Genomic DNA, 20568 nt, shown 5'->3' on the forward strand with positions numbered 1-20568 from the left:
GTTCTCTTTCTCTCCTGCAGCCTGTCCTCTGTCCTCTTTCTCTCCTGCAGCCTGTCCTCTGTTCTCTTTCTCTCCTGCAGCCTGTCCTCTGTTCTCTTTCTCTCCTGCAGCCTGTCCTCTGTTCTCTTTCTCTCCTGCAGCCTGTCCTCTGTTCTCTTTCTCTCCTGCAGCCTGTCCTCTGTTCTCTTTCTCTCCTGCAGCCTGTCCTCTGTTCTCTTTCTCTCCTGCAGCCTGTCCTCTGTTCTCTTTCTCTCCTGCAGCCTGTCCTCTGTTCTCTTTCTCTCCTGCAGCCTGTCCTCTGTTCTCTTTCTCTCCTGCAGCCTGTCCTCTGTTCTCTTCTCTCCTGCAGCCTGTCCTCTGTTCTCTTTCTCTCCTGCAGCCTGTCCTCTGTTCTCTTTCTCTCCTGCAGCCTGTCCTCTGTTCTCTTTCTCTCCTGCAGCCTGTCCTCTGTTCTCTTTCTCTCCTGCAGCCTGTCCTCTGTTCTCTTTCTCTCCTGCAGCCTGTCCTCTGTTCTCTTTCTCTCCTGCAGCCTGTCCTCTGTTCTCTTTCTCTCCTGCAGCCTGTCCTCTGTTCTCTTTCTCTCCTGCAGCCTGTCCTCTGTTCTCTTTCTCTCCTGCAGCCTGTCCTCTGTTCTCTTTCTCTCCTGCAGCCTGTCCTCTGTCTCTCTTTCTCTCCTGCAGCCTGTCCTCTGTTCTCTTTCTCTCCTGCAGCCTGTCCTCTGTCCTCTTTCTCTCCTGCAGCCTGTCCTCTGTTCTCTTTCTCTCCTGCAGCCTGTCCTCTGTTCTCTTTCTCTCCTGCAGCCTGTCCTCTGTTCTCTTTCTCTCCTGCAGCCTGTCCTCTGTTCTCTTTCTCTCCTGCAGCCTGTCCTCTGTTCTCTTTCTCTCCTGCAGCCTGTCCTCTGTTCTCTTCTCTCCTGCAGCCTGTCCTCTGTTCTCTTCTCTCCTGCAGCCTGTCCTCTTTCTCTCCTGCAGCCTGTCCTCTGTTCTCTTTCTCTCCTGCAGCCTGTCCTCTGTTCTCTTTCTCTCCTGCAGCCTGTCCTCTGTTCTCTTTCTCTCCTGCAGTCTGTCCTCTGTTCTCTTTCTCTCCTGCAGCCTGTCCTCTTTCTCTCCTGCAGCCTGTCCTCTGTCCTCTTTCTCTCCTGCAGCCTGTCCTCTGTTCTCTTTCTCTCCTGCAGCCTGTCCTCTGTTCTCTTTCTCTCCTGCAGCCTGTCCTCTGTTCTCTCTCTCTCCTGCAGCCTGTCCTCTGTTCTCGTTCTCTCCTGCAGTCTGTCCTCTGTTCTCTTTCTCTCCTGCAGCCTGTCCTCTGTTCTCTTTCTCTCCTGCAGCCTGTCCTCTGTTCTCTTTCTCTCCTGCAGCCTGTCCTCTGTTCTCTTTCTCTCCTGCAGCCTGTCCTCTGTTCTCTTTCTCTCCTGCAGCCTGTCCTCTGTCCTCTTTCTCTCCTGCAGCCTGTCCTCTGTTCTCTTTCTCTCCTGCAGCCTGTCCTCTGTTCTCTTTCTCTCCTGCAGCCTGTCCTCTGTTCTCTTTCTCTCCTGCAGCCTGTCCTCTGTTCTCTTTCTCTCCTGCAGCCTGTCCTCTGTTCTCTTTCTCTCCTGCAGCCTGTCCTCTGTTCTCTCTCTCTCCTGCAGCCTGTCCTCTGTTCTCTTTCTCTCCTGCAGCCTGTCCTCTGTTCTCTTTCTCTCCTGCAGCCTGTCCTCTGTTCTCTTTCTCTCCTGCAGCCTGTCCTCTTTCTCTCCTGCAGCCTGTCCTCTGTTCTCTTTCTCTCCTGCAGCCTGTCCTCTGTTCTCTTTCTCTCCTGCAGCCTGTCCTCTGTTCTCTTTCTCTCCTGCAGCCTGTCCTCTGTTCTCTTTCTCTCCTGCAGCCTGTCCTCTGTTCTCTTCCTCTCCTGCAGTCTGTCCTCTGTTCTCTTTCTCTCCTGCAGCCTGTCCTCTGTTCTCTTTCTCTCCTGCAGCCTGTCCTCTGTTCTCTTTCTCTCCTGCAGCCTGTCCTCTGTTCTCTTTCTCTCCTGCAGCCTGTCCTCTTTCTCTCCTGCAGCCTGTCCTCTGTTCTCTTTCTCTCCTGCAGCCTGTCCTCTGTTCTCTTTCTCTCCTGCAGTCTGTCCTCTGTTCTCTCTCTCTCCTGCAGCCTGTCCTCTGTTCTCTTTCTCTCCTGCAGTCTGTCCTCTGTTCTCTTTCTCTCCTGCAGCTCCTCTCTTAGTGAGGTCAGATCGTTATTACTGTTCTGCCTGTCTTTTTGGAGCTCTCTCTCTCTCTCTAATCAGAGACCAATATGTTCCAGGCAGGTGCGTCTGTGTGAGAGTGTGGAGAAAGAGTTGAGGATGTTTCACCAGTTAGCCAAACTTACAGCGCCCCCATCTGACAGAACTGCAGAACAGGATGGAACGTTAACACACAGCAAGCGACAGAGCAGATCTGCTTCCTGTCAAGATGATGGCGCTGTAGTTATAGAGTACTGTTTTCTCACTGTGATGGAATACTGTAGTTATAGAGTACTGTTTTCTCACTGTGATGGAATAGTGTTTTCTCACTGTGGCCTCTGCTGAGCATTGATATTTCACAAGAATCTCCATTGTAAATCATTTTTTAATCCAGGAATTCTGTAGGCTTAATCTGGATCTGAGAAACCGGGGTTTTGGCTGATTGATTAGGAGTAAAGAGTCCTGCCCCCAAACTGCTCAAAGAATCTCTTTCTACAAATTTTCAAAACTTTCTACAAGTTTACAAAACTTTCTACAAATTTACAAAACTTTCTACAAATTTTCAAAACTTTCTACAAATTTACAAAACTTTCTACAAATTTACAAAACTTTCTACAAATTTACAAATCTCTTGGCAACGTGACAACAGTGACAGAACTCCGAGCGTGCGCAGATGAAAAATCTGCGAGTGTATTTTTTTTGTTATTCACAGCAGAATACTCATAGTCGTAAATTGGACTTGTAATAATTCTGAAAATAAATTACGCTTGCAAATCTCATTGAAGGTATTAAAATGTCAAGTTACAAAGTTTACGACCTTTGCTAAATGTTTCACACATCATGCAACAAGTTTGCAAAAATTGATTTGCACATCTTACTTGCAACCTTTGAATCTCAATGTATTATTAAAGTAATGTGAATAAGTGATGGACAGTCACTACCATCATGAGACTTGTGTATATATATATATATATATATATTGTTTTATTCTGTATTGTTACAGCAGTCAACCCACATAACGCAGAGTGCATTTAATGTTTTCAACAAAGATATATAAACAACTTCAAAAAGCACTAAATCGCTCAGCACTAGAAACCAGTGGGTGTATACGTCTGTCTATAAGAGGAGTGATCAGCCCAGAGACAATGTACTACAGAAATAGTTTCATTACCCTTCAGGATTCAAAGAAAAATGCAATTCATTTAATTTCATAATAAAAAAAAGGGGGGATAAACAGTGTTCCTAAATCCCTGTTTTAATATAATCTCCATTAAAAAATACATCCAGGAAGCTTGAATCAGTTACCAAAGTATTCTAATCTGAAATACAGGGAAGCTATTCATTCACCCTCCGCGTCCCCAAATAGAAAACTATTCTTCCCTAGATGGTGCACTCTATGGGCCCTGGTTTAAAATAGTAGTGCACTATATAAGGAATAGGGTGCCATTTGGGATATAACCACTGATTATTCCACGTATGATAATATCATTAGAAATGAGGATTTCAGAGTAAAAGTGGGGGGGGACTTCACTGTTGATGACGTAGGAACAAGGACAAAAAGGTTCCATATTTAGCAACACAGTGTATAGAGGGGAACTATTCAGATGACTCAAATCTGGATTTCTTGACTCTGAAACCTTCAATTGAATGCTCTAGTGTCCCAAATGGCTCCCTTTATAATTCACTACTTTTGACCAGGGCCTCATGGTCAGGGGTTAAGTTAACTGGTCGGAGGGAGGGTTGGTGGGGAAGGTTCTAGGGTGGTCCAGGTGTGCCTAACCAAATTAACAGGAGCCCCATGGAGGTCAGGGCCCCAAGGCACGTGCCCCGTGTGCCCGGTCAGTATTCGGCTCTTAATTACTACAAGTTTAAATAGCTGGCTAGACTAACTACCAATCTATAAACTGTTAGCTGACATGGCTAAGTAAGTGACTGTCAATGACTGACAACAAGAGGACAACTGTTGATGCACAACCATATCTAAATTGCATATTGTGTATTCTACTATCCTAATTAACAGTAAGGCCGGCCTTACACTACTACCATTTTAGCCCAGTCTACGGGCGACCGTTCAGCTCCAGGGGAATTTAGCCCAGTCTACGGGCTACCGTTCAGTTCCTGGGGATTTTAGCCCAGTCTACGGGCTACCGTTCAGTTCCTGGTGATTTTAGCCCAGTCTACGGGCTACCGTTCAGCTCCAGGGGAATTTAGCCCAGTCTACAGGCGACCGTTCAGCTCCAGGGGAATTTAGCCCAGTCTACGGGCTACCGTTCAGTTCCTGGTGATTTTAGCCCAGTCTACGGGCTACCGTTCAGTTCCAGGGGAATTTATCCCAGTCTACAAGTGGTAATTTAATAAGACAAACTCTCAAATGAAATACAATATAAAAACAGCCTAATGCAGCACAACACAAATATTCAAGAAAAACTATTACATTCCTCAATAAGAAGGACCCCAATCAATATTTCAAATTGCCAGAGCGGCACCAGAACATCTAACTGTAATGTATTTTGTAGTTGGTTCCAGCAATGAGGTGCTTTCAAACTAAAAGCAGATTTACCGAGTTCTGTGGGAACGAACCAACCTTGTGAACAGGTTTGGTATCTAATCCTTAAGAGCCTAAACGGGAAAGAAATTCCACTATTCAACTTTCAACAAGGCACACCTGTTAATTAAAATGCATTCCAGGTGACAACCTCATGAAGCTGGTTGAGAGAATGCCAAGAGTGTGCAAAGCTGTCATCAAGGCAAAGGGTGGTTACTTTGAAGAATCTCAAATATATTTTGATTTGTTCAACCCTTTTTTGGAGACCACATGATTCCATATGTGTTATTTCATAGTTTTTATGTCTTCACTATTATCTCGGGTAAAAATAAAGAAAAACCTTTGAAAGAGTTGGTGTGTCCAAGCTTTTGACTGAAACTGTATACGCACAAATTAATTTAAACAGTGACTTGGATTTCACGATAATGTCGGGAACTTTTTTACATTTGCTGCAGCATATGTTACAGTAATATAAGGACTAAATTCACACACCTCCATCTGGCTTTTGGGGGGGGTCACCTTATTTTAAAACACAGCTACATCTGTGGGCTTCTCTGTTTTGTGTAATGTGCAGTAGCCTAAATGTAAACCACGGTCCCGTATGTCTCAGTTGGTAGAGCATGGTGTTTGCAACGCCAGGGTTGTGGGTTCGATTCCCACAGGGGACCAGTACGGATTTTTTTATTTTTTTTAATGAAATGTATGCATTCACTACTGTAGGCTCAGGCAGCATCAGACTTACAGTTGAAGTCGGAAGTTTACATACAATTAGGTTGGAGTCATTTAAACTCGTTTTTCAAACACTCCACAAATTTCTTGTGAACAAACTATAGTTTTGGCAAGTCGTTTAGGACATCTACTTTGTGCATGACACAAGTAATTTTTCCAACAATTGTTTACAGACAGATTATTTCACTTAGAATTCACTATATCACAATTCCAGTGGTCAGAAGTTTACATACACTAAGTTGACTGTGCCTTTAAACAGCTTGGAAAATTCCAGAAAATGTCTTGGCTTTAGAAGTTTCTGATAGGCTAATTGACATCATTTGAGTCAATTCGAGGTGTACCTGTGGATGTATTTCAAGGCCTACCTTCAAACTCAGTGCCTCTTTGCATGACATCATGGGAAAATCAAAAGAAATCAGCCAAGACCTCAGAAAAAAATTGTAGACCTCCACAAGTCTGGTTCATCCTTGGGAGCAATTTCCAAATGCCTGAAGGAACCACATTCATCTGTACAAACAATAGTACGCAAGTATAAACACCATGGGACCACGCAGCCGTCATACCGCTCAGGAAGGAGACGCGTTCTGTCTCCTAGAGATTAACGTACTTTGGTGCGAAAATTGCAAATCAATCCCAGAACAACAGCAAAGGACCTTGTGAAGATCCTGGAGGAAACAGGTACAAAAGTATCTATATCCACAGTAAAACAAGTCCTATAATCGACATAACCTGAAAGGCCGCTCAGCAAGGAAGCAGCCACTGCTCCAAAACCGCCATAAAGCCAGACTACAGTTTGCAACTGCACATAGGGACAAAGATTGTACTTTTTGGAGAAATGTCCTCTGGTCTGATGAAACAAAAATAGAACTGTTTGGACATAATGACCATCGTTATGTTTGGAGGAAAAAAGGGGAGGCTTGCAAGCCAAAGAACACCATCCCAACCGTGAAGCACGGGGGTGGCAGCATCATGTTGTGGGGGTGCTTTGCTGCAGGAGGGACTGGTGCACTTCACAAAATAGATGGCATCATGAGGGAGGAACATTATGTGGATATATTGAAGCAACATCTCAAGACATCAGTCAGGAAGTTAAAGCTTGGTCGCAAATGGGTCTTCCAAATGGACAATGACCCCAAGCATACTTCCAAAGTTGTGGCAAAATGGCTTAAGGACAACAAAGTCAAGGTATTGGAGTGGCCATCCCAAAGCCCTGACCTCAATCCTGTAGAAAATTTGTGGGCAGAACTGAAAAAGCATGTGCGAGCAAGGAGGCCTACAAACCTGACTCAGTTACACCAGCTCTGTCAGGAGGAATGGGCCAAAATTCACCCAACTTATTGTGGGAAGCTTGTGGAAGGCTACCCGAAACATTTGACCGAAGTTAATTAGTATTTTGTAGCATTGCCTTTGAAATTGTTTAAGTGTATGTAAACTTCTGACCCACTGGGAATGTGATGAAAGAAAGAATCTGAAATAAATAATTCTCTCTAATATTATTCTGACATTTCACATTCTTAAAATAAAGTGATCCTAACTGACCTAAGACAATGAATTTTTACTAGGATTAAATGTCAGGAATTGTGAAAAACTGAGTTTAAATGTATTTGGCTAAGTTGTATTATTGCACAGAGTGAGTCCATGCAACTTACGTGACTTGTTAAGCACATTCTTACTCTAAATTATTTAGCCTTGCAATAACAAAGGCGTTGAATACTTGAAAACATTTCAGCTTGAATATTTTATTAATTTGTAAAAATGTGAATAAAACAGTGTATTGTGTGTAGGCCAGTGACAATCTCAATTTAAACCATTTCAAATTCAGGCTGCAACAACAAAATGTGGAAAAAGTGAATGGGTGTGACTACTTCCTGATATGATGAACTCTGTTCTACATCACCATGTCCTTATACAGTCCATCTTAATACTCATTACCGTATTGTCAATGCTTGGAATACTCCGGAAGTTTCCTTGTCTCTCTAATAGGAGATTTGTCAATACACCACATGCAGCTTATTTTAAATGATCAAATGTACATAAATTCTGGGCATGTATTCTCACATTATGCCACCCAATAACTAACAAGAGGGGGGAAAAAAAGCTTTTGTCATTTTAACTTTCATCCCTTGTGTATCAAAACAAGCACTGATTAAATAAAATAACAGACAGGCATCAGAAGTACAAATACATATTTTATTCTCAGAAGTTATTGCTGAAGATACAGGTTATAAAAGGACAGGGATTGGCAAAGTCCTCGAGACAGATGGTTTTCGGTAAGAGAAGATTTGACGTACAGATGAAGTTAAAATGCTAATTGAAAAGCTGAACAGAAACTAATCAGATTACTACAAAGTCCAACGTTAAGAGAGTAGACTACCATGTCATTCAGTTGCATCTCTTTTCCTGTTGACCTACATTACATCGTTATAATGCGTAAGACTTAGGAACAACAGCTAAACCAAGAACATATCTGAATATGACAGTACAAACCCAGGACACTCCAGCTTTTGCAGAGCACATTTAACTCATCATACATAAAGACAGACCTCAGTCTAGTCCAAAAAAAAAAAACACAAAACAGCAGTTTGTAGAAACAGAACAATTAGGGATTGATCGAGTAGTAACCTTGTGCAGCAGTTAGCATGGTTGGACCTGGAATCATAAGATCACATCTCTAGTGTTGCTGTACAATCTCATAACCACAACCATCAGTAGTAAACAAAACAAAAATACTTAGTCTTGACTTAATCATTTGGGCTCTGTTAACTGGTTTGACATATTTAGTTGATAACAAAATCAATTCACTTAACCTATATTATGAAATATTGTTGAGTGCAAATTGTTCCATTCGTAATAACTACAGGGTGTATTAAAGGGGTTTTGTGTTTAAACAAATATGGAGTTCCTCTCCTCCAGGACAGTCTGGCAGACAGACGGGACAGAGGACAGTCTGGCAGACAGACGGGACAGAGGACAGTCTGGCAGACGGGACAGAGGACAGTCTGGCAGACGGGACAGAGGACAGTCTGGCAGACGGGACAGAGGACAGTCTGGCAGACGGGACAGAGGACAGTCTGGCAGACGGGACAGAGGACAGTCTGGCAGACGGGACAGAGGACAGTCTGGCAGACGGGACAGAGGACAGTCTGGCAGACGGGACAGAGGACAGTCTGACAGACGGGACAGAGGACAGAGGTGAATAGAGGACAATAAAGCATACACTATTCCTAACGCAGTATTGGTCAAAGTAGTGCACTACAGAGGGAATAGGGTGCCATTTGGGGCTTCTCTAGGGAACACTGACATGGAAGGGGGAGCCGGGGACGTGATCTTCGCCCCACTTGACAGCCAGGACGTAGCTGCCTTTCTCCTTGAGGATATAGGAGACATTGTACTGCATGTTACCCATGTGTTTCACTGATACCTCCTCACAGGGGATGTGAGGGCCGTGGACTCCCACCAGCAGCATGTTCTTACCTACAGGACACAGGAAACATGATTTATTTGTTGATTAACTGATGGGAGCCAAAGCAGCCGTTTCCCAGAAGCCATGTAACAAAGCAACATTGGAATGCTCTACCACACAGCATTACAGATGGAAAGGGATCACACAGTAGTATAATGACAACGTTAATAACAGAGATAATACAGTAACCACATTCTAACCTAAACCTAGAAGACAAACAAGTCTGTCATCTTGTTTCTGTCAGGTTGAGTTAAGCTCCCGGTAAACTAATGTTACCTACTACTAATAGGAATAATAACAAATAATAACAACAATAACAATAACAGCAGGAAGAATAGAAATAATGATAATAGGAATAATAAACAATAATAAAAAAAAATCATAAGAGCAGGAATAATAAAAGTAATAGCAGGAATAACGATAGGAATAATTATAGCAGGAATAATGATAATAGGAATAATAGAAATAATGATAATAGGAAAAATAATGATAAATAATAGGAATAATAATGATAAATAATAGGAATAATAATGATAATAGGAATAATAATGATAATAGGAATAATGATAATAGGAATAATGATAATAGGAATAATAATAGGAATAGATAATGGATAATAGGGAATAATGATAATAGGAATAATGATAATAGGAATAATGATAATAGGAAAAATAGGAGTGATAAGATAATAGGAATAGATAATAGGAATAGATAATGGATAATAGGGAATAATGATAATAGGAATAATGATAATATGAATAATAGGAGTAATAATGATAATAGGAATAATGATAATATGATAATAGGAATAATAATGATAATAGGAATAATAATGGATAAGATAATAGGAATAGATAATAGGAATAATAATGATAATAGGAATAGATAATAGGAATGGAATAATGATAATAGGAATAATAATGATAATAGGAATAATGATAATAGGAATAATGATAATAGGAATAATGATAATAGGAATAATAATGATAATAGGAATAATGATAATAGGGAATGAATAATGATAATAGGAATAATGATAATAGGAATAATAATGATAATAGGAATAGATAATGGATAAGATAATAGGAATAATAATGATAATAGGAATAATAATGATAATAGGAATAGATAATGGATAAGATAATAGGGAATGGAATAATGATAATAGGAATAGATAATGGATAATAGGAATAATAATGATAATAGGAATAATGATAATAGGAATAGATAATGGATAATAGGAGTAATAATGATAATAGGAATAATGATAATAGGAGATAATAGGACTAATAATGATAATAGGAATAATGATAATAGGAATAATGATAATAGGAATAATGATAATAGGAATAATGATAATAGGAATAATGATAATAGGAATAATGAGGAATAGGAATAATGATAATAGGAATAATAATGATAATAGGAATAATGATAATAGGAATAATAATAATAGGACTAATAATGATAATAGGAATAATGATAATAGGAATAATAAGGAGTAATAAGGAATAATGATAATAGGACTAATAATGATAATAGGAATAAGGATAATAGGAATAATGATAATAGGAATAATGATAATAGGAATAATGATAATAGGAATAATAGGACTAATAATGATAAATAATAGGAGCAGGAAGGAATAATGATAATAATAAACTTAAGGACCAAAGTCGCTTTGAGTAATAAAATGTCTCCTTACCAGCCTTGCTGCAGTCGACGGAGAAGCTGGTCCTCTGGCCCATGTAGGCCTTGCTGAGGCCTGGGCCGCGGGTGGCCACCTTACTGGCGTCGGAGGCAGAACGAGGCAGTGCGCTCTGGGAATTTGTACTGGATGATTTGGTTACCGACTCCACCATCAAGGAGGAAGTCTCACTGGCATTACTCACATTCACCAGGCGCTGACCTGAGAGGAGGGAAGAGATTGACTCAAGTCAATAACCTGTGTCCCTGGTAAAGAAAAAGTAGTGCACTCCATAGGGAATAGGGTTCTACTGCAGACCTACCTGTGACTTTGGCCTTGAAGGGGCTGCCAGTGATGTGGTTGGGTCCTCCGTATTTGATAGAAACCAGGTAGCTCCCAGGTGCCATGGGAGTGTATTGGACCTTGTATCCCTCTGGACACTCCTGGCAGTCCATCTTGACCTTGGAGGGGCCCTCAATAGTCACCGCCAGGGCACCGGGGCCCGCCTTGGTGTTGTTGATGATGAACTCTGACTGCTGGCCTAGAGACAAGACAGAGGAAGAGAGAGGGTTAAGGTAGGTTTAGGACAGGGTTGGAGCAGAATCCTGCCCGCGGGGGGGTTTGAGTATTGGTTTGGACAAGGTTAAAGGAAACTCAAGTCCAAGTCCAAGTCCCAGGCCATCTGTTTAGTAGATCCAGCCATATGCCACAGTCCAAAATGAATGGAAAAGATAAGCAACCTTTCCTTTAGGATCTGGAACTACCATTATAACCATGTGAGACTCACCCAGACGCCAATGATTTAACCTCATCCACACGCCAATGATTTAACCTCATCCACACGCCAATGATTTAACCTCATCCACACGCCAATGATTTAACCTCATCCACACGCCAATGATTTAACCTCATCCACACGCCAATGATTTAACCTCATCCACACGCCAATGATTTAACCTCATCCACACGCCAATGATTTAACCTCATCCACACGCCAATGATTTAACCTCACCCACACGCCAATGATTTAACCTCACCCACACGCCAATGATTTAACCTCACCCACACGCCAATGATTTAACCTCACCCACACGCCAATGATTTAACCTCACCCACACGCCAATGATTTAACCTCACCCACACGCCAATGATTTAACCTCACCCACACGCCAATGATTTAACCTCACCCACACGCCAATGATTTAACCTCACCCACACGCCAATGATTTAACCTCACCCACACGCCAATGATTTAACCTCACCCACACGCCAATGATTTAACCTCACCCACACGCCAATGATTTAACCTCACCCACACGCCAATGATTTAACCTCACCCACACGCCAATGATTTAACCTCACCCACACGCCAATGATTTAACCTCACCCACACGCCAATGATTTAACCTCACCCACACGCCAATGATTTAACCTCACCCACACGCCAATGATTTAACCTCACCCACACGCCAATGATTTAACCTCACCCACACGCCAATGATTTAACCTCATCCACACGCCAATGATTTAACCTCATCCACACGCCAATGATTTAACCTCATCCACACGCCAATGATTTAACCTCATCCACACGCCAATGATTTAACCTCATCCACACGCCAATGATTTAACCTCATCCACACGCCAATGATTTAACCTCATCCACACGCCAATGATTTAACCTCACCAGCCATGTGACAGACATATGTACTGTACTGAAACCAGAAGAACAGATATAAACCCGTCTCTGATCGGTCTGCTCACTAAACATAAAATATATAAATCTGTCTGACACTGATCTACAGTAGGTATACATCAGACCTGAGTTAAGTACAATTTGACATATTTGAAATACTTTCTGCTTCACATGCCAGATGAGCTAGGTTTGCACATTTGTGACCATTCTATTGTTTTTAATTCTGCCAGTCTACAGCTTAATTACTTGAAATGATTTAGAACAGTATTTTAACCCAGGTCTTGTCTGCTTCCCAAATGGTGTCCTTTTCCCTACATAGTGCACTACTACCACCACCTACAAAAGTAGTGCACTATATAAGGAATCTGTATGCTGGGAGATCAGGCCACCATAAAGACCTGATTTATGTTTCCTCCATAAGCCTGTTCTTCTTCACCACCATTCAAACACTACAGCTCTCTTAAAAAAAACATTGGCTGCATGTCAAAATGGCACCATATTCCCGACATAGTACACTACTGTTGTAGGAAATAGGGTACCGTGTGGGACACGACCCACATATGTTATCCAGACCTCTGGCCTTTCCTACTCCATACTTTCATGCTCGTTATTGAAATCGGAGTATAAAATTGAGAATTTGTTTAATATGTTCTCTAGACATAACTTTCACATTGAATCATGGCAGTTTTTTTTATTTTTATAAACAGATTATGTCTCAGATTGTTAGTGAATGCATCACTCGGTTTTTCAGTGTCACGGGCTCCGGTCAAAAGTAGTGCACTAAATAGGGTGTCGTTTGGGTTGCACCCTCTCACTGGGATAGAGACAGAAACAGGAAGGACTATGATACACCCCAGACAGTAACATAATGCTGTTGGTAACACCAGTTTTATGGAGACACATTAATGCGTTACCAGGATGTGATGGTGTGTGTGCAGACAATTAAAACACAACTTAGAAAACCTGACAGAGCACATGTTAGGATCAGATCTATAGACAAATAAACTGGTAGCCTGATCCACATCTGATTATTAAAACTATTACCAGGGACGGACAGGAGAGAGTGAGCGAGCGGGCGGGGGGGGGGGGACGGGGGGGGGGGACGGGAGAGAGAGGGGGCGGGGGGGGGGGACGGGAGGTTCTCAAGTCTAGCATGATCTGGTAAAGCCTGGTGTAGTCTAGCCTGCATGGGGCTTCTAAGGTGCAGGATACTGGAGGTATAACTATGGGTGGAGCAGTTTGAACTTGGGGTTGAGTACTGGGGATATTTACCAGTTACCATTTAGGTTATACTTCGGGAAAAACCCTTGCCCTAATTGGTCAGATCTTGTCTAATGCCAGTACAGATGTGAGTCCAATATGAAAGACCAGTAAGCTCAACGTGAGGTAGTACTGTAGTAGCAGCAACAGTAGAATATTTAACTAGGCAAGTCAGTTAAGAACAAATTCTTATTTTCAATGACGGCCTAGGAACAGTGGGTTAACTGCCTTGTTCAGGGGCAGAACGACAGATGTTGTACCTTGTCAGCTCGGGGGATTCGATCCAGCAACCTTTTCGCTTACTAGAGTGACGAAAGGCTGTGTTAAGGTCAGAGTAACGTGGTAACAAGATCACCTGTGATCCCCCTCTCCAGTCCAGCTCCGTGTGCAGTGACCAGCCCAGCGTCTGCGCTCTGACCAGGCTCTCCCACCCGCACCTGGAAGGGACTACCGGGGATGTGACTGCCGTTGAACTTAACGTCGATGGAGTGGAGCCCGTTCTCACGCGGGATGAACCTGATAGCATACTTATCTGGAGGGAGAAGGAACAGATAAACGGTTTAATCAACACTCTGAATAAGGGATTTGGAGCGACACATATACTGAGCATTCAGAAAGTATACCCCTTGGACTTATTCCACATTACATGGTGTATCAGTACACCTAGACAAAGTGTAATTAATAACTTTATGCTTAAAGGGATATTCAATGTCTGCCTTATATAAATTTGTAAGTCGCTCTGGATAAGAGCGTCTGCTAAATGACGTAAATGTTATATATTTATACCCATCTACCAATAGGTGCCCTTCTTTGCGAGGCGTTGGAAAACCTCCCTGGTCTTTGTGGTGGAATCTGTTTAAAGTTCACTGCTCGACTGAGGGACCTTACAGATAATTGTATGTGTTGGGGAACAGAGATGAGGTAGTCATTCAAAAATCATGTTAAACACTATTATTGCACAGACTGAGTCCATGCAACTTATTATGTGATTTGTTCAGCACATTTTTACTCATGAACTTATTTAGCTTTACCATAACAAAGGGGTTGAATAATTACTTATTAAATCAAGACACTTCAGCTTGATGTCTAATTAATTCTTAAACATTTCTAAAAACATAATTCCACTTTGATATTATGGGCAGGCCAGTGTCAACAATCTGAATTTAATTCATTTCAAATTCAGGCTGTAACAAAATGTGGAAAAAGTCAAGGGGTGTGAATACTTTCTAAAGGCAGTGTAACCCAACGCCTCGGCGGACACCGGGGGGGGGGGGGGGGGGGGGGGGGGGGGGGGGGGAGGAACGCCCTTCCCCCTGGGAAACCTCACCCTGCTCTAGTTGAGACACAGCACATTCCTCCAGAGCTCCGGAAGGCGAGTGGGCCTTGGCATCGATGGTTCCCTTGGCACCGTTCAGATGTACCGCAAAGGATGCTGGGTGGTTTACCTTGAGGCCAGACTCCTGGAGGCAGCCAATCGACAGGTTAGTAAAGCCCCTCCCAAATGTTCTACACACCCAGTCAGAGGGAGTGTCCCATGGAGAACCAATCATCAGCGCAGGTCTGATTGGTCAGCCAAGGCTGTGGCTTGCATTGCCACTTCAGAGCCAAGAATACATGACTATTATAAATTGTATCCAACATTTTGGTTACCATTTTATAAAAATCAAGGTAATTCCCCCACGTTGGAGACAATCAGCTTGAGTTTTCCTACTGCACAGAATCTACAAATCACCCTGCACTCTAAACAACTCCTCATTCAATGCTCTTTACATTCCAACCAAGATTAACTGCTGCCACAGGAGCTTGTTCAGGATGACCCTCTGGGCTGGGGAGAGACTCGCTTCTTAACACTTCTTAACACTTCTTAACACTTCTTAACACTTCTTAACACTTCTTAACACTTCTTAACACTTCTTAACACTTCTTAACACTTCTTAACACTTCTTAACACTTCTTAACACTTCTTAGGATCTGATAACCACCTTTGTATTTGACCTGTGCTCAGCTTGGACCAGCTAACGCATAGAGAGGTGGACCTGAGTCCAATTAGGTACTCTACTGTAGACAGGACAGGTCTATAGGGTCAGGACAGGAGACATCAGGGTCAGGAGACATGACAGGGGACATCAGGGTCAGGAGACATGACAGGGGACATCAGGGTCAGGAGACATGACAGGGGACATCAGGGTCAGGAGACATGACAGGGGACATCAGGGTCAGGAGACATGACAGGGGACATCAGGGTCAGGACAGGTCTATAGGGACAGGAGACTACAGGACATCAGGGTCAGGAGACAGGACAGGGGACATCAGGGTCAGGACAGGTCTATAGGGACAGGAGACTACAGGACAGGGGACATCAGGGTCAGGAGACAGGACAGGGGACATCAGGAGATATCAGGGTCAGGACAGGTCTATAGGGTCAGGAGACAGGACAGGGGACATCAGGGTCAGGACAGGTCTATAGGGACAGGACATCAGGAGATAACAGGGTCAGGAAAGGGGACAGAACTAAAATCAAGTTACTAAAAAGGTTGTAGAAGACTAAACCAGGTCAGATTAAGTTGGGGGGGGGGGGGGGTCTTCCTCTCTCTGCATTAGCCAACCAAGCAGAGAGCCAGAAGGATGATGATGCTGTTAAAAGCCTTTAACTGAAACACAAGAGAAACACCAGAGTCCCACACCAGTTTGAAGGATGTCCCGCAGCTATTTCACAACAACGGAATAAAAGCTCACACTATTTGGACAGTTGCCAATAGATGGTACATAGATACTGCAGCTCACAGAAAACGGCTTGGCTTACTAGGTGGGAACTATCAAAATCAAGTGACAAATTAAAATATTGGATTTCTCTCGGTGTGCGTGTGCACTCTAACGCTGCGTGTGAGTACATGGGGTATGTGTTTAACCTGTGTACGTCTGTATAAAGAGCACCTGGTATCTCCAACAGGAAGTTGGCTTTATAAAAAATAAAAAAACGGTTTAAGTGCTATTGTTGATCATTTACAGGCAACAGGTCCGGTCCATAGTCCTTACGTGGTACCATGTCATATGTCTTCATCACCCAGCTGAGACCTTTAGTGAAGGCAGAACGATACTCCCTGATCTGTAACACAGCCTAGCTCATCTGGTCTCTACAGATCATACTGGTGACGCTTCATTCAAAATACGAGGAGAAGGGTTTAGAAACATACAATAGTTATTAAAACCCGTTATCCAATCTGACTGAAAGATATTACAGCTGAGGGGCTGACCGTTAACCTTACATCTCCATTCAATCTATTTTAAGTCGACGTAACAATTCCAGGCGAGAGCGAGAGAGAGCGAGAGAGAGCGAGAGAGAGCGAGAGAGAGCGAGAGAGAGCGAGAGAGAGCGAGAGAGAGCGAGAGAGAGCGAGAGAGAGCGGATCTCACTAATGAACGGGTGTTAGGAGTTAACAGAATAGCTGCGGACATGGCGTCGGTGTGGGTATGTTTCTTTCGTGTCTCACCTGAAGACTAGCAACAGTGAGACGGCGGGCGTCGTCCGTAGGCGCCATGACTGGCACAAGGTACGGGCTGTCTGGGACGTGTTCCTCGTTGAACTTCACAGACACCTCGTAGTCACCTGTGGAGAAAGATGTGTGTTGACAAATCATTCTGGTACTGTCCGGACCATGGCTGTCTGAAATCTGGCTTGTCCACTACCTACTGTGTACTAATCGTACCACATACTATTTACATAATTTAGTAAAAACCAGATGCAGTAAGCAACACATTTCAGCATGCTAGGCTCTTCCTACTGAGAATATCAACTCTGTAGGATTCTTCCTAGGTTCTGGCCTTTCTAGGGAGTTTTTTCCTAGCCACCGTGCTTCTACATCCTGCATTGCTTGCTGTTTTGGGGGGGTTTTAGGCTGGGTTTCTGTACAGCACTTTGAGATATCAGCTGATGTAAGAAGGACTTTATAAATACATTTGATGTGATTAGGCTCCTCCTACTGAGAATGCATCATCCAATGCGCAACTGCATTGATTCCTGTCATTGGTTCATTTTGGTACAACACTCTCCCCCCTCAGCTCACATGTCGATGAGACGGCCTATAGGGAGGTCAGAGACCTGGCCTATAGGGAGGTCAGAGACCTGGCCTATAGGGAGGTCAGAGACCTGGCCTATAGGGAGGTCAGAGACCTGGCCTATAGGGAGGTCAGAGACCTGGCCTATAGGGAGGTCAGAGACCTGGCCCTGTGGTGCCAGGACAACAACATCTCCCTCAACATGATCAAGACTACAGGAAAAGGAGGCCCAAACAGGCCCCCATTCTCATCGACGGGGCTGTAGTGGAGCGGGTTTAGAGTTCCAAGTTACTTGGCGTCCACATCACCAACAAACTAACACGGTCCAAGCACGCCAAGACAGCTGTGAAGCGGGCACGACAAACACCCCCCCCCCCCCAGGAGACTGAGGAGATTAGTATTCAGCGCATGTTGTCAAACATGTGGATCTCGATAAGACGATTCTCTTCCTCAATAGCGTGCAGTGAATTCTACTACAAGCTGGAATGGGTATAACATCCTGGCATTTAAAGCATTCTCAATTTTAAATTCACGTACTATAAAACGTTACTTATTCACATATCCAAAATGTCTACTATTTAGAAAGCAAGTACAAGTACACAGCCAGTTATACTACTACCTTGACCCATTCAACTACACCTTCAGATATTTAGTAAAAACAACAGGACGTAAATATACAGTAAAAACATTTTTAAACTACGTGCTGGACAGATAGTTGACAGTGACCAGGTGCTGTGTCCCTACCAGGCTCCTGAGCTACGTAAGACACCTCACAGGATCCATCCTTCCTGTCTTCAAAGGAGATCTCAGCTCTGCTGGGTCCCTCTACAGCGACCGACAGGCCACCGGCACCAGCCTCGCGTGTCCAGATACTAAACTCAGCTTGGAGGAAAAAGGAGACATCGTCATCAATATTATAGAGAGGAATCATTCGCCCCCGTATGGAGAGAGATGTGATGAAGGTATATTTTCGGGATCTGGGAGACGGATAGAGATCTCTACCTGGTACTCCACACTCAGCCTTCTCCAGGCCTGGCCCACCGGCCCTGACTTTCCCAGCCCCTCCCTCTCCCAGGGGCCCCACAGTGAACTGGAAGGGGCTCCCGGGAATGTGCTGGTCCCTGTATTTCACATCCACCGTGTGAATTCCCATCTCATGGGGAACAAAGCGTACGCAGTAGGTGCTGGGTCCCACTGCCTCCATGTCTGCCTTCTCTGTGGTGCCAGAGGGACTGGTTACCTGGGCTGTCACGTCATGGATGTCCATCTCTGGCAGAGAGGCAGAGAGGGGCAGAGAGGAGAGAGGGGCAGAGAGGAGAGAGGGGCAGAGGGAGAGAGGGCAGAGAGGAGAGAGGGGCAGAGAGGAGAGAGGGGCAGAGAGGAGATGTATTAGTCCACAGCAGGAAAAAAAAAAACAGGAGGGAGTCTCTCCCCCTCCCTCCCAGTCTCTCCCCCTCCCTCCCAGTGTGTCTCTCCCCCTCCCTCCCACAGTCTCTCCCCCTCCCTCCCAGTCTCTCCCAGTCTCTCCCCCTCCCTCCCACAGTCTCTCCCCCTCCCTCCCACAGTCTCTCCCCCTCCCTCCCACAGTCTCTCCCCCTCCCTCACAGTCTCTCCCAGTCTCTCCCCCTCCCTCCCACAGTCTCTCCCCTCTCCCCTCCACAGTCTCTCCCCCTCCCTCACAGTCTCTCCCAGTCTCTCCCCCTCCCTCCCAGTCTCTCCCCCTCCCTCCCAGTCTCTCCCCTCCAGTCTCTCCCCCTCCCTCAGTCTCTCCCCTCCAGTCTCTCCCCCTCCCTCACAGTCTCTCCCCTCCAGTCTCTCCCCCTCCCTCCCAGTCTCTCCCCCTCCCTCACAGTCTCTCCCAGTCTCTCCCCAGTCTCTCCCCTCCAGTCTCTCCCCTCTCTCCCACAGTCTCTCCCCTCCAGTCTCTCCCCTCTCTCCCCCTCACAGTCTCTCCCAGTCTCTCCCCCTCCCTCACAGTCTCTCCCAGTCTCTCCCCCTCCCTCACAGTCTCTCCCCTCCCACAGTCTCTCCCCCTCCCTCACAGTCTCTCCCCCTCCCTCACAGTCTCTCCCCCTCCCTCACAGTCTCTCCCCCTCCCTCACAGTCTCTCCCCCTCCCTCACAGTCTCTCCCCCTCCCTCACAGTCTCTCCCCTCCCCCAGTCTCTCCCCCTCCCTCACAGTCTCTCCCCTCCCTCACAGTCTCTCCCCCTCCCTCACAGTCTCTCCCAGTCTCTCCCCCTCCCTCACAGTCTCTCCCCCTCCCTCACAGTCTCTCCCCCTCCCTCACAGTCTCTCCCCCTCCCTCACAGTCTCTCCCCCTCCCTCACAGTCTCTCCCCCTCCCTCACAGTCTCTCCCCTCCCTCACAGTCTCTCCCCCTCCCTCACAGTCTCTCCCCCTCCCTCACAGTCTCTCCCCCTCCCTCACAGTCTCTCCCCCCCCTCACAGTCTCTCCCCCTCCCTCACAGTCTCTCCCCCTCCCTCACAGTCTCTCCCCTCCCTCCTTGGTGCATGTGAAGACACACACACACACACACACACACACACACACACACACACACACACACACACACACACACACACGTGACATGCTGTGATGATGGAGTGCGCGTTCATGCTGCCAACCTCGCCAATCCGAAAGCCCAGTGCTATCAACGCACCCTCCAACCCTGTGGGCCTCGCCAGCGGGGTAGCAGCGCTCCACATGCCCACCGCCCTGCACCGTACCAAGGTAGTAGCAGTGGAGTCCCTGCCTAGAACCAGGGTAACAGAGGTCCTCCACATGCCCGGGGCCCTGCCCAGTACCAGACCAGACAGCCTGGATACCACCCTGCCTCTAGGGGACCCACGGCTCCCCAGCCACACAGAACAGTGGGAGCGACATATAGGAGATACACCATAGAGGATTTCCCGGGATAGAGCTAGAAGGAACCACGTCA

General features: G+C 45.0%; 1 protein-coding gene across 1 annotated transcript in view; it reads right to left on the minus strand.

The window, feature by feature from the left end:
- Positions 1–7643: 7643 nt before the first annotated feature.
- flnba (filamin B a) overlaps positions 7644–20568 on the minus strand; it is a 111423-nt gene continuing 98498 nt past the window's right edge. The window contains 8 exon segments of the mRNA XM_045705698.2: positions 7644–8941; positions 10636–10839; positions 10940–11158; positions 13929–14105; positions 14901–15033; positions 17065–17180; positions 18374–18511; positions 18632–18898. Of these exon segments, the coding sequence (XP_045561654.2) occupies positions 8754–8941; positions 10636–10839; positions 10940–11158; positions 13929–14105; positions 14901–15033; positions 17065–17180; positions 18374–18511; positions 18632–18898 (1442 nt within the window). The 3' untranslated portion in view covers positions 7644–8753.

Source organism: Salmo salar, chromosome 22, assembly GCF_965601325.2.
Source record: "Salmo salar chromosome 22, fSalSal1, whole genome shotgun sequence".
NCBI lineage: Eukaryota > Metazoa > Chordata > Actinopteri > Salmoniformes > Salmonidae > Salmo > Salmo salar.